At 40.6% G+C, this 15011-nt stretch overlaps 1 protein-coding gene across 1 annotated transcript in view; it reads left to right on the top strand.

Moving 5' to 3' along the window:
* The window catches only part of LOC103365753 (syntaxin-binding protein 4), a 75385-nt gene that overhangs the window by 20019 nt on the left and 40355 nt on the right, over positions 1 to 15011 (top strand). The window contains exon 2 of the mRNA XM_008293284.1: positions 10414 to 10487. Within this exon, the coding sequence (XP_008291506.1) occupies positions 10414 to 10487 (74 nt within the window). The remainder of the gene's footprint in view (positions 1 to 10413; positions 10488 to 15011) is intronic.

Raw genomic sequence — 15011 nt, 5'->3', positions numbered from 1 at the left:
CATCCATCCTCGTTTAATCCTCAGTAGGGTCACGGGGGGCTGGAGTCTGTCCCAGCTGACTCAGGGTGAAGGCAGAGGACACCCTGGACAGGTCACCAGTCCATCACAGGGCTACACTTAGAGACAGACAACCAAGCACACTCACATTCACACCTACGGACAATTTAGAATCACCGATTAACCCAGAGAACCCAGAGAGAACCCATGCTGCACGGGGAGAACATGCAAACTCCACGCAGAAAGATCCTTACCAGTATGCGAACCGGGGATCTTCTAGCTGCGAGGCGACGGTGCTAGCCAACGAGACACCTTACAGCTCACTGCGAATTTAAAAATTGTTAAATAGCAAATCAAATTTCACAACAGTATGAACTATAACATAAGGTCAAGTATTGCAGGTAATTAATATAAAAATGTATTAAGTTCGCTAAAATGACAAAACTACCTGTTCAAAAATTTAATTTGGACTACTGGTGCTTGAAACACAAAATTCCGACTTAGAACTGGGTTTCAAGTCAAGGCTTGATCAGACTTTTACAGCCAAGGTTCAGTAACCAAGACTTTGCTGTGACTTACAAAACCATTAGCATGTCTCAGGTTTCATACGACACAAAAACAGCTCACTGTTGGTGTTGCCCTGCCTCCCAGAGCGGTTTAATTGCAGGACTCTTTGTGAAGTAAATCCCATCATTTTTGTACCTGTGAGGTTCCAAATGGACGTCGATGTGCAGCCGTGAATTCATGACCCTGTGTTGGATAAACGAACGGAAAGGTCCTTTTACAGATGCCATGATTCAAACACTGTCATGTTTTTTCAGTCCTAATGTTATGTGTTTTATTTTGTTTCCAATTTTTATCCAAAAACTGGGCAAATGTTTGGCTTTTGGCAAATGGTTGGGTGTAGCTGGAGACGACGGCCACGGTGCTGGTATTTGTGCTCTCTTTTCCAACACTGGCATGTAAGTGTTGCATCACTTCAAGATGATGAAATTTGTTTGTCAAATCTGTCACCCTACACAAGAAGGCATATGCACAACTGTTAAATTACTTTGCACCTCTGGGTCTGGGCAGTAAACAGCAGTGATGCTACAAAGGATCTGGAGGACATGACATGAACTGTGAGCTGAACAGACTTGATTTTCATTCACTGTTCTCAGATTGTAATTTGTTGTCCTGATGCATCCGTTTTTCACTATTTATTTCCCTTACGTGGTCCGTCATACCAGCATTACCAAATGAGAAGACAGCATTGACAAGTTGGCTACCGTAGCATACAAGTGTTAGCCAAGCTTACATCTGTGCTCCTAAAGCCTGTCTCTGGAGTCAGTTCAGGACCTCTGGGTTAGGTAAGGGGCTGGACGGCCTCCAGCTTCTTCTAAGCTCAACAGCTGGGTAAATATCAGAAACCTTGGCCTGGTTTCAGACAAATTATTGGCTTAGGGGTTGTTTACTGATAGTTTGGTAGCTCTACTGTCATTATAATTAATGGTGTATTTCATTTAGGGACGCAACAGTAAAACTTCGAGGCCAAGATTCAGCCAATTATAAGCTACGTCATAAATGTATGTGAGGGGACTACTCTTGAAAAAGAAAAACAAGGACGGAGACTAATTTTTTATTTTTTGGGCCACTTGGGAACTGGAGGATCAGCTGAAAACACCACTTCTATGTTTTCTACCCCTTGTTATCAATCAGTTAACTCAGGTGCTTCAGTAGAACTCACCTGGACATTGTTTTGCTTCTTGAAGATGTTCCACCTCTCATCCAAGAGGCTTCTTTGGTTCTAACTAATTGATGGGGAGTTCCAGATAAAATCACATGGACCACTAATGACCTGTTACATGACAAAACATGTTAATGGTTGTGAAAGTCCCCAGGGAGAGACGACTCAAGGCATCAATACCGGTAAAACTGCCAAGGGAGGGTTCTGAGGACTGTGTTTTAAGTGCTTGATAACTGGTGTCATAGACAGAGTTGACATACATTTGGGAGGGCAAATAAATACCTGGGGGAGGAAGGAAGTCTCTTTGGGGAGATGTGAAACATCATCAAGAACCAAAAAATTAGTCCAGTTGCCATCTACTGAAGCACTTAGGATCACCATGACCTGGATGACAGACAGGCGGCTGGTTACACATCCAGAAGACACAGAGCAACATTATCATTCATTTCCAGTCAAGTTTACAAAAGTTTCATGTAGCACAACTATTCAGAAGACATTGTTTTGCTAAGTTTGGGTTCGTGGCCTTCTGAGGTAACTGACTTTACCTAGAGAAGTAATGGGTTACCCTCTGAAGAGATGGCCTCAGTTACTTATTCCTAAGCAGGTGCTGTATCTCCATTTTGGATTTTCAGTTCAGTTTTGTGTATATAGCGTCAGTTCAGAACATATGTCATTGTATAGGACTTAACATAGTTATGAATTTTAAACAGAGAACCAAACAATCCAAAGTTTCCTTTTGATTCCCGATGAGCAAACAGTTGGCGACAGTGAGAAGACATTTTTTAAAAAACAAACCAATAAAAAAAAACCTTTAACAGGGAGGAACAAAAGCCTCCAACAGAACCAGGCTAAGCAAAGGCGGCCATCTGCCTTGACCAGTTGGGTAGGAGTGGGGATGGGTTGGTGGTGATAGCAGGACAGCAGATGGAAAGCAAGCAATACAAACACAACAAAAAACATTTTAGAGGTTGGTGAGACCTGCAGGTCAGAGACGTGAAGACGTCAAGATCCAGAGACGTCTGCAGAGAGAACAAGGACAGAACTTCAGGGAAGACACAAACTTAGTGACACGTAACGGTGGTATATAACTGTATAGAAGGAAGTGAGAGGAGAGTCGAGGATATGAGCCCAGTGCATCATGGGAATCCCCCGGCAGTCTAAACCTATAGCAGCATAAGTAAGGGATGGAACAAGTGATCCCGAGCAGCCTTAACAATAAGCTTAATCAAATAGGAAAGTTTTAAGCCTAATCTTAAAAGTAGAGGGCGTCTGCCTCCAGAACCCAAACTGGGAGCTGATTCCATAAGAGAGGAGCTGATAAGTGAAGGCTCTACTTTTGGGACCACAAGTAGACCTGCAGTCTGAGAGCGAAGGGCTCTGTTGGCATGATGTGGTACAATAAGGTCTTTGAGATTTCTTGTTTCATCAGGCCTTGCGGTCTACACATAGTCACACTAATTCATGTTGATAAGAATACTGGTTGAAAGGACGAGATGTGAACATTATCAGTGATAGTGATGACTTCCACAGAGCAATATCTTGAATTTTGCATTCCCTGCAACTCTGCAGAACCTTTTGTTGATTTCAATGTTTGAAAATTGTTCCATAAAAATGAATGGATTTTTAATAATAAATAGATTATATGAATGAGATTGTTTTTTGTGTGTACAAAAATACAGAGCAAATAAAACAAAGGCGTCAAATATTAAACATTAGGTTATAATATCTATGTATAATGTGCTGTAATCTGTTTCTATCATTGGGTGTAGCTATTTGAGTAGCCCTCTTACAAAAGCCTATTTTTAGCTCGTTGTTGTGCCATATGGATATGTGTGTATTATCCTTTTGCTATAAGCTTATCATCTCCTCATCGATTGGCGCTCTTCATTGTCTGCTTGGCGGCTGCAGGGAATCAAGACAATATGCAGAGCCAATGTTAGCAACCAGAATCTGACATCCAGGCTTTCCCGCAAAACCACAGACATGTTCCAAAGATTGAAAGTGCCTCTAGGTTTTGCAAGGTATGTTTTCAACTGCTTCGCATTACGTTAGGCTGAGTGTGCGCAGAGATATTCCCTGAACCTGCATGTCGGTGACCAAGAGGCTTTACTGAGCTGATGCGGTAGTCTGGGGAATTTTCATATGTTTGAAGTTGGGCAGTGAAAATGCAGTTTTCTTGTGTTTGTACTGAATGAATCCTCAGTCTGCATGGACCTTACACAGGCATTCAGCTGTGCTGTATTCAGCCTGACATTGTTGTTGTATTGAAGCTGCCAGTAGCTGATATTTAATGTCAGTATTCAGTAACTTGGACTTTTCTAGGATTTTCCAGATTCAGAACAACAAAGTTTAGACTTTATTGTATGATATTGATGGATAAGAATGTGTGTGTGCAGCGTTCTGTGTGACACTGAAACACAGGCTGAATAACAGCTTAAAATGTTTAGTAGGAAGGAAACACGTCTTACATTGATGCACACCTGGATGTGACATTTTTGTAAGGTTCATGTTGTATATAGGTGTAATATGTTTCCCTGCCTGTGGTTCGCTGGCTATCTGGGTGTCTGTGAAGATTGTCAGTCATCCAGGTCATCATAGTTATTCTGGTGGATTAATCATAACAACTGGACTTGCTTGAGTTCCTTGAAGACGTTCCACCTCTCATCCAAGAGGCTTCATCAGTTCTGACTGACTAGTTGGGAGTTCCAGATATCCTTAAGGACCCATTAACACCTGAACTGAAAATTCTGAAATTCAGGTGTTAATGGCTCCTGGATGAGAGGTGAAACATCTTCAAGGAAGTCAAGCAAGTCCAGTTGCTACGATTAATCTAAGAGAATGACTATCTGGGTGTTTCTCTGTCTTTCACTCAGGACTTACATAAAATACACAATTCACTCCTTAGCACTAAGCAGTAACTACATAGGACCCCTCATCCCTGATTCTGTGTGGTTTTGTGCTATGAGCTCTATTTTTCATCTAATCCAGCGAGGACTATATGAAAGGAATCCCTTTAGACCAAGAGCAGAACACACAGTCTGTCCCAGTGTAATATCATTTAAACATCAAATGATTCAGAATTGTAGCACCTCTCAAGCTGACTGTATTTTCTCTTACTGTAGGAATCCCATATTGAATCTACAGGCCCCCAAGTAGAAATTCAATGCAACAAAATTGAATGCACCCATAATTACTGAAACTAAATCGAGTACAGCTGTGATTTCCAATCAGCCTAATTGTGTGAACATAATTATAATACGACCTGGGATCAGCAGAGCTGTCCGTTTTGGACCTATGGGCCGTGTCGGTGTCTGATGCTGCTGGCACCATCTAGTCCTAAAAAACAGATGTGCAGGTGCTTCAGACTTGCTCCTGAGATCATCAATGAAAATCTGAGTTTCTGTTCAGCTCAGGCAGCGCGAAGAACAGTTTATAATGTCGACCCCCAAGCATTCAGGAAAAACAACTTCGCTTGCTCTTCATCACAAAACTGTATGATGACACTTTGCTAAACCAGGAAAGAAGCCGGATGAATGTTGGGAGCACATTCTTTGGCCAGATGAGACCAAAATGAACTTGATTGACTCAGATGGGGTCCAGCAGTGACTGCATAGTCCCAGCAGTGAAGCACAGAGGCAGGAGTGTGATGATATGGGGCTGTATGAGTGCTACAACATTTATATTTGGCATCATGAATGCCAGTTGATAAACCAAAATACAGCGCTGCCCACTTAATGTCATACTGCTTTATAGAATATCATGTTTAAATCCTGAATCATTTCCTATATAATCTATAATAAAACAGCCCATAATAATGTCATCATCCCGGTTTTTTCATCACAAAATTCCCTGAAATTGATTCCAAGGAATAACTTTTGCATTGTTTGACCCTATCCGACTTTCATGTTGCCATACATAGAAGGTCTTTCGGGGTCCCCATTGGACCCCAAGAAAGGACACGTGCAAAATATGTGTTGGTATTCATTATAGACTATATAGACTATGTTAAATACATTTTCTGATAAGTTGACGTATTTTTGGTCCCAAATGCATGAAAAATGTCTCTTTTGTTTATATTTTTAAAAAGTCTTCAAAAAAAAACCCCAAAAAGACAATACCTGTCACCTAAAGCAAATGGCCAAAAGGCCTGAATAGGGTTCCATCCATCCATCTATCCATTATCTACACACCGCTTAATCCTCACTAGGGTCATGGGTGAAGGCAGGGGACACCCTGGACAGGTCACCAGTCTATCACAGGGCTACACTTAGAGACAGACAACCAAGCACACTCACATTCACACCTACGGACAATTTAGAATCACCAATTAACCTCAACATGTTTTTGGACTGTGTGGGAGGAAGCCGGAGAACCCGGAGAGAACCCACGCTGCACGGGGAGAACATGCAAACTCCACACAGAAAGATCCCGGGTGTCCTCACCGTCCTCAACCTTCTTGCTGTGAGGCAACGGTGCTAACCACTGAACCACCTTGCAGCCCTGAATAGGGTTAATACAGTAAATCTGATCAGTTTGTAAGTTAGGAGCAAATACTTATTGTTCATCTTAAAGTAATGAAAGTACGGTAACATATGATTTGACTCATTTGACATTTAAATGACATTACATTAGGGTTCTGTAGTTTAGTATCATTTTTTAATAGAATAACTTTAACACATTTATCATAAAATGATCAAGAGATTGATTGACCTAAAAAAAAAAAAAAAAACATTGTCAGCTTTAGTCTTAACAGGCAGCAACACAACACAGATGCTCAGAGGTCTGAATGACAAATGACAATACTGAGTAATGGATGCGGATTAAATAGCAGTTTGTAAATGGAGAGCGAGGTACTTATGCATTAATGTGTTTAAAGGCATCTGAGCTCTTCCTGCTCAACAAGCACTTGTTAGTGTGTCAAACGTTTCCCAGCATTAAAAAACCTTTATGATGGTTATTATTTTGGAACTAAACTGTGAATGATCATATTTAAAAACATGCCAAAGTTTAAATAAATTAATTTAAAATAATAATGTGCAACTCCAGTTATATGTAGAAATAAATATTACCAAAAAAATCCAAACTGGTAAAATGTCACACATTATTACAGAAAATTTGAAAAAACAGAAAAGAGAACATGCTGTGAAATGGACAGATTCAGCTGAACGCGATCTCACTTCTTGTTGAAATTCGCTGCAGTCGGACAGCAGAGGAGGATCGCAGGTGGAGAAACGTGATCCAGATCACTTCCAGGCTCGGTGGTGGCTTTTTTTGATTTTTTTTTTTTTTTTTGCCACCCCCCCTCGACTTTTGTTATGTAAGAGATTAAACGTGTGGGGGGAAAGTGGAGATGTTTGGAGCGGACACTGTGGTTAACTGGAATTAGAGGTTGCCTCGCGAACAGACCATGATGTGGCTGCGGGCTGGAGGCTGACACCCGGGAACGCTGCGACGCACCGAACCGTCCGTCTCACCGGAGAAGCGGGCTCCATGTCAAAATGCCAACCTTCTCAGTTATGTATAAAGGAGCTGTCATCATTAGCAGGTAAAATAATAACCAAAAAAACAAACACACACAGGCGGAGGTGTTGAGCTGCTCGGGGCTGGAACAATGGCTGACGATGGTGTGCGTCCACTTCTGTCAGTGTTGTGTGGATGTTGTGGCGATGTGTTGTTAAGATTTATGTTTGGAGAACAGGTGAAATGTGGAGTGAGCAGGTGGAAAAATGTGATTAAAGTGTTGCTGGTGAGGCGGTAACTCTGTGCACCAGGACGCTGCGTTAAATGTGTTGAACCACGAAGGCGCTCAGTGCTGAAATGTTGATTTGTGTTGTTAAGAGGAAGAAATATCAACACGTAGGTTACACACGCTGCTCAGAGTGTCCGTGTTTTTTTTCGTTGTTGTTTTTTCCCCCCCTGGTGTTATTTTGGTCACCATTCCACTGAAGAGGATAGACCTCTGTCCATCTGTCGTCTATCGCGCTCTTGCGCCGTGCGCAACGACAGCTGCCAGTATTTGGTTCACCTTTGGAGTAGCGGACATGGTGTGCCGTAAAATGTACGCGCTGCTTGTGTCCTGATGTTCTATCTAAAAAAAAAAAAAAGTTCGTCTAATCGTGTGTTTTTCTAGATCAAAAGTTGAAATGCTGGGAAAAAAAACCAAATGGATGCATGAACCAGTGGCGCCTCCAGAACTGTTTCATAGAGGAGACCAGATGTGGCCACTGGAAGCTTCAGGGTGGAACACAAACCCAAAAGACATAACTGAATCTCAGGAATTCAATCATACTGTTGCTGTATGTAGGCTGCTTTAAAAATGTGAAGCATGAGACCTAAAGAATCAAACTTACTCTTATTGTGCATTGACTTCAATCTGCACATGTTATTTGTGTGACTTCTCTTGCAAGAGGAGAGCAAAAAGTTCCCCTACAGGCTTAGCTTATTTATGATTTCAAGAGTGACAATTCTAATCATGTGTAATGACAGTTCATCAAATCCACTTATGGTAAAACAGCTTTTGTTGTTACTGGGCTACCTGTTGCCCAATTTGTAAAGTTACTTTAATGATTCGAGGTGAAATGAAAAAATGCGTCTAAATTAAATGACTTGATATGATGGAAAAACATTTGACTTTTTTTTTTAAAGGGATCAGACTGTCAGACAATATCCAGTTGTGATGGAGAACCTGATATAAACATGGATGTTGTTTGTGCCAGTGTGGAACTACTCCAGCCCACGTGATCTGAGCTGATGGTGTCAGTGCTTAATGTCTCTTTCATTGGGTGTATAACTTGTTCTTTTTTTGTTTAATCCTTGTGTTTTCAGTGGCGGCTCAGTAAAATACAGTGTGCTCTATGATGGACGCATTTGGGATGTTGAACCTATGTTGTTCTTGGCCAGCAGATACGAGTTGGACACCTGTCATGTCATGAGAACTGGAACTGAAAGAAAGATCTGGTCTTAGACGTATCAAGAGCACAAAGTTTAAGAAAGAAATTAAGATTGAAATCTTCTTGATGTTTACAACTGTGTGGCCAAATCATCCTGATTAAAGGAGCAGATATGGTGGTTGATATCTTCAGACAGGACTGGATCATGTCAATATTTGAGATTAATTTTGATAAAACAAGAAAAATTGTGGCTGTGTATTAGTTTTAAAACATGTGATAGAGCACATAGACATGCCCTTTGCTTATTGTCATCTGCCTTCTGTGCTGCTGTGGATTGCAATTCAACTCAGACATTTTCCATATTCATTAAGCTTTTCAAGTGTCCTATTGTTAACTTTTTGACAATGTGGCACTGTTTTTTTATGAGAGGACATCATTTTTATTCAGTTCAGGAAGAAGGTAATTGTTTTGCTTCTGTTGATCTTGAACACTGTGGTTTGATTTTATAATGAGGTTTTGTTATCTTAACCTACTACCTGGAAGCTTTGCAGGAAATAATGATTTTTGGTTTCACATTTTCTCTGTTCACGATAGAGGGGTGGGAGTCGTATTAGCGTAACCTAATTGGGGTTTAACACTAATCGCGACACGTTTTTAACCCGCTTGTAGTGACCGCAGCGGCATCTCTGTCTACACGCCGGCAGCACCTGGTTTAGGTCGGAGTCAGATCATACACAGGTTAATACAGACTCCACCATTTTTCTCCAACATTATGCGCTTTTTTTGTTGCATAAATCGCACATGGGACTCTGGTGCAAGAGTTACCTGCTTTGTGCACCTGCCAGCCAACTTCTTCTGGTGACTTTGTTTAAAACTGCAGGGATTCATTGACTGAATAACGGGAAACAAATAAAATCAACTTCCCTTAATGCAGTCGTTTAGCCAGTGATTGTGTCTCCATTTAAAACTTAATTGGGAAAGCAATTCAGTAACACAGGAATGTAATTTAATTTCTAAAAAAAGAAGAATGCTGTTGTTTTTCCTGTTGACAAGATAACTCTTTTATTCATGGATGGATTGCTGTCTCAGCTGGTGGCTACAGACACACACTCTGGCACTAATATTCCTTTCTGCCTACCTGTGATATGGATGTTTTTTAAGCCACAGCTCAGTGCTGGATGCTCTTCAGTTAAAATACATCTCACATGCTCTTTCTCCCTCCATGTTGCATCCAGAGGTGTGTATTCGCTGCTCTGAGTAACTAATGTCTGACAGTGTCACCAAAACAGCAACTTTTCCAAAGACTATGAGTGCTATTTCACCTTTTGACAAAACTGACACAGTTAAGTGGATTGTAAACTCTGTCATTTAACTACAATCCACATATTTAACTGGTCTGATTTTAAAACGTTTGCACTAAACTGCCAAATTGAGCTGCCTACAACAAGACAAAATGGAAAAAAACCCCATTCCTTTGCATATTACTGTACCTGACATGGAAAAACGATTAATGTAAAAAGAGCTTTCAGCTTGAAAGATTTTTTTCATGGCTGGTGTGTGCTCATGTTCAGTGAAGTGTCTTCAGTCTTAATCTGCCTGTCTGAGGGAGACAGGAGGCCTAGTGTTCACCATCAAGTCAAATTCCAGTTCAGCGCTCCTACAGATTGAATAATCATAGTTTTAACCAAAGGGACTAATCTGTGAAGTAAAACACATTTATCTCTCAGAGTTCAGTTTGTGCTGCACTAACTTCTCATCTGTTTGTCTTCTCTGCCCCTCATGTACATCCATCATGACCAGGACACTAATGGGTCCATATGGAGTAGACCGAGCTGTTCATTCCATGGAGTTTACAGACTGTGAGAATGGACTCGGTAAGTGTTGCTTTCTTTTTCTATCCCTTCCACCCAGTCAGAGGTGACTACTTCCCTTAATGGTTGGAGAGGTCATAATTGTTCCATTTGTTACTTGTGGCTGTCGTCTGACTTTTCAAAATGTTCTCATTGACGTTGTCTTCATTCCTTTCACTGTTTGTGGTGTATAACTGCTTGGACAGCTCATGTTTGTCAGAGGCTGGGGGCTGGCAGTCATTAGGCGAGAGACAAGGAACAGTTTCAATCTGTCATGGTTGCTGTAGAGGTCATGGACAGTTGTGTGGACACTTGCACCCAACATCCATAACTTGATTGTACAGCCGATAGGATCTGATTATACGACACCATATTCCAGTTGGACTGTCGGTCATCCTCACATTGACAAACACTTTGTAGTTCTTTCAAACTGCAGAAGTAGCTCATTAGATATTTTTCCATGAGTAAATATACAAAACTACCTAAAAAAAAAAGGCAGGTCTTTATTTACTTAAAGAAGCTGCACATGACAGGACAAAGTAGCAGGATGTAGAGGTTAGAGTTAAACAAGGGGCAGTAACTCATGTTTCAATGCTTCAGTGTAATAAAACAGGATGAAGCTCAGAACAAGACATCCTTTTTGTTGAAATCTTAGTTTTAAAGTCCCTGAAAACCCCTAAAAACTCATCTCTGTCAATCAAAGTTACACATTTAGAAGTTTTTTATCGATGAAAATAATCCCCTCCTGCCTTAAAATGGTAAATACACCATTGTTTTCTCTAAAATCTATGACTTCCCTGCCTCTCTCCTCCTTGTTCGCTCCAGCTCTAGCACACCAGCTCACCTCCCACTTGGCTCAAACAATGTAAAACCACATTCAGCCAAGGATAAACCAGAAACCGATTCTGAATAATGGTACAGAAAGCCACATCCTGCAAGATGACAGGATTAGTTTCTGAGGTTTGTTGCATATGAAGCCCTGAAAGTCTGTATCTGTGTGTCTGAGCTGCTCATCGGTTCGCTGCAGACTTCATTTTCCCATGATTAGTCTTCTAGCGCATAAAATACACCATGTGGACAAAAAACTCAACTTTCTCTGGACATGGTCGTAACAAATGAATACAAAGCCGGACTTCAGATAAAGCTAAACACAGCTTTATGGTCGTAGAATTTTATGACCACTTGGGGGTCCAATATTTACATTTGCTCCCCTATTAGCTCAGTTTTTGTCTCAACCATATCTGTGGCTTCACCAGTGTGTGTCTGTCTGTCTGCTGCTGACTGTGTGCAGCGAGTTTTAAGAATGTTTACCTGCAGGTTCATTAGAGCTTTGAGATGCAATCCTAGAAAACAAACTTCTGGGCCCTAAAGCCTCTATAGGCACTATTCTATAATGTCATTGGACAAAAATTCCATTACACTCTTGTAGAATTTTGTGATTTAAGTATCCTGACAGGAGGCTAGCTTTGCACTTCCTTCTGGCTGCATTTTCAGGCTTTAGAAAATCCAGCCCATGAAGGAGACTTTAGCCAATCAGAGGATAAAGAGCAACAAAGTCCCCAGTGAGTGTAAGACGTATAGGATTTAACTGAGGACTCTCAAACGGGACAGTTGGGCTTGAATCCTGTGTGAAGGCGCAATGTTAACGTTGACTTTTAGCTTGACGACTTTTGTGCATATGAATATATCCACCTGGCCCATGTTCCAGATCTTTTATAATTCTCTGTATACTTATTTTGAAGACCAGAGGCCTGTTGCTACTAGAGGAAAGCATCTGGACACTTTACTGAAGCTACTTTGCTGATGTTTATTTCTGTATTAATGTGTGTAACATTGTAGGCAGTCTTGAGTTTTCAATGACTCCTATAACTCTTAATTTTCTATGATGGAATTATTGAAACACCTACTTCTTTTTAACAAAAAACAATCATGCACTTTGGTTCTTTCATACCTTTACATTGGTCTGCAATCGGTTGGGTCAAAAACATACATACAGCAATGCTAATATTTGGTTAAGTGTTTCTTGGACATTTTCACACCAATAGGGCACTTTTGGTAGTCGTCAACAAGCTTCTAGGAAGCTTTCGGTTGTATTTTTGACCACACCTTTTCACAGAATTGGTGTAGTTTTAATAACATTTCTTGACTTTCTGGCACAGACTAGTTTCTTTATCACAGTCCACAGGTTCTTAATGGGGTTGAAGTCAGGACTTTGGCCAGTCCACAACCTTACTTATAGCCTGATTTAACCATTTCTTTACCACTTTTGATGTGTGTTTGGGGTCATTGTCTTGTTGGAACACCCAGCTGCATCCAAGGTCCAACCCTCTGGCTGATGATTTTAGGTTTTCCTGAAGAATGTGGAGGTAATTCTCCTCCTTCTTCATTGTTCCATTTACTTTGTGTAAAGCAGCAGTTCCACTGGCAGCAAATCAGCCCCAGAGCATAATACTGCCACCACCATGCTTGATGGTAGGTTTGGTGTTCTTGGGGTTAAAGGGTACGACTTCTTTTCTTATCTTACATATTTATGGTCTTCATGGCCAAATAGCTCAGTTTATGTTTCATCTGACTACAAAACGTTCCTCCTGAGGGCCTTTTCTTTGTTCTTGGGATCAGCAGCAAACTTCAGTCAACCTTTATTTTTATTGAATTTCCCTTCTGGGATAAATAAAGTATTTTTCATTCATTTAAGGTTCTGCTTCTAGAGGAAGAATTTCCTTCTTATAAGTCAGCCTCTCAGCTCATGTTGATGTAAAACACTGTGGACACTGACCGCTGTGTTCCAGCAGCTTCTTATTCACTGCAGACCTGCTTTTTGACCATTCTGACCTGTTGTCTCTTAGCAGCAGGTGCTGTTTGCATTTTTTTTCTGATCGTGGCAGTGACAGAACTAAGAACACTGAACTAACACAACTTTGTATATTAACAAACCTATTATTTTAACACCACTGCACAGCTGTGGGCAGATGTCGGGTCAAAATGAAAGACAAAAGAGAACCCATAACCTGGAGGAGGGCTTTTGTTGGATTTGCTGAAAAAAAGTGTCATTTGGAGTCACTAATCCCACAAATTTAAAATAATATAGGCATAAATTAAACAGAAAAATTCAACTCGTTAATTGCAGTTATTTATGTAATAGACAATTAATTGTCAATTACAATTTTGTGATTGTGACAGATGTAGACACAAGAGGGGCGATGTAAAAAAAAAAAAACAATGTCATACACCTGCCATCTTCTTTGTAGGTAGAAGTCTGTGTTAAATCAATCATAAGCAGCAAAACAGTTAATTATTAGCATGAATTCTAAATCTTATTCTGAAACTAATGAACACAGCCTTTTTCAATTGTCCTCCGTGCTTCGCCATAGAAGTCTGAATATGAACGCTGAAATAATAAAGTCCTACTTTTAAAGGGATTTTCTCTGCAGAGTAGGTATTTTTTTGCTAAGTATCAGTGTGTTTGCCTGGCAAGGGAAGTAGGTCATGTGGCAAAGCCCTAACCCACTTAACTCAGCAGGGTTAAGAACAAGGGAGCTGCTGTTGTTTTCATCCTTGCTTCACTTCCACATCCCCACGCAGGTGGATTATTCACTACAGCTACACAAGGAACTCCTCTATGCAATTCCTACAGTAGAGCAACGTTGAAATTCGACACGTTTGACAACCGACTAGCTATGCATTAAGAAAACTTTGCATTTATAGTGAGTGATGATTCACAAAATTCATGGTTCAGTTTGTGTCTCAGTTCTGGAGCTGCAGTTCTGCGTGTTTTGAGATGCACAAGATAGGCAGAAATTATTAGTTTTGCCATTTATTTTTTAAAAATGAAAACCTGAAGGTCTTATTGATCATAATAGGATGCTCAAATGCAACATACTGTTGATAAGAAAAGGCTCTGAGTGTCGTGTTCTTGGGCGTAAGGATTCAAGCGACACATTGTAGAGCAACTGGACAGCCTTTATTTTTGGCTTTTTCCCAAACTCAAAACCTTTTACGTCCAAACCCGCCAAGCTAACGTCAGGCACTTCCTGGTACTTCCTATCAGCCTTTCACAATAAAACTATACTGCACTAAACAGATTACACCACACTGAGCGGCATAAAATAAAATAAAAAAAATAAAACTGTTAAAACAAGTGCAACATGTTCGGAATTAATTTAAACTAACTATTAAAGGCAGCAGTGCAATTTGAGCCTCTGATGCTAACGTTGCTACCTCGCTATAGCTGAAAGACAACAACTGGTGCTTTGCCAAAATGTTTTAGGAGGAATTAATTGTTTGGATCAAAGAGTCTCAGTCTGAACTGAACATAGCGTTCCAAAACACTGATGGACAAATACACGTACTTTTACATCTCTAGCGTCTGGGATTAGTGGTTTTATTCCTGTTTTCTCCTTTGCATGCAGAGCAACTCACTGAACTCCATATTTCTTCCAGTGGTTCAGTTAGTGTCTAACATGGCAGCTGGTTACCATCATGATGAACCAAAAAGTACCTGTGAAATGGTTTAGGTAAAAAGCATAGACTGTATAAAAGATGGACGTA

Source organism: Stegastes partitus, unplaced genomic scaffold (genome assembly GCF_000690725.1).
Source record: "Stegastes partitus isolate 25-593 unplaced genomic scaffold, Stegastes_partitus-1.0.2 Scaffold869, whole genome shotgun sequence".
Classification (NCBI taxonomy): domain Eukaryota; kingdom Metazoa; phylum Chordata; class Actinopteri; family Pomacentridae; genus Stegastes; species Stegastes partitus.
This window is presented reverse-complemented; position numbering and strand designations above follow the sequence as displayed.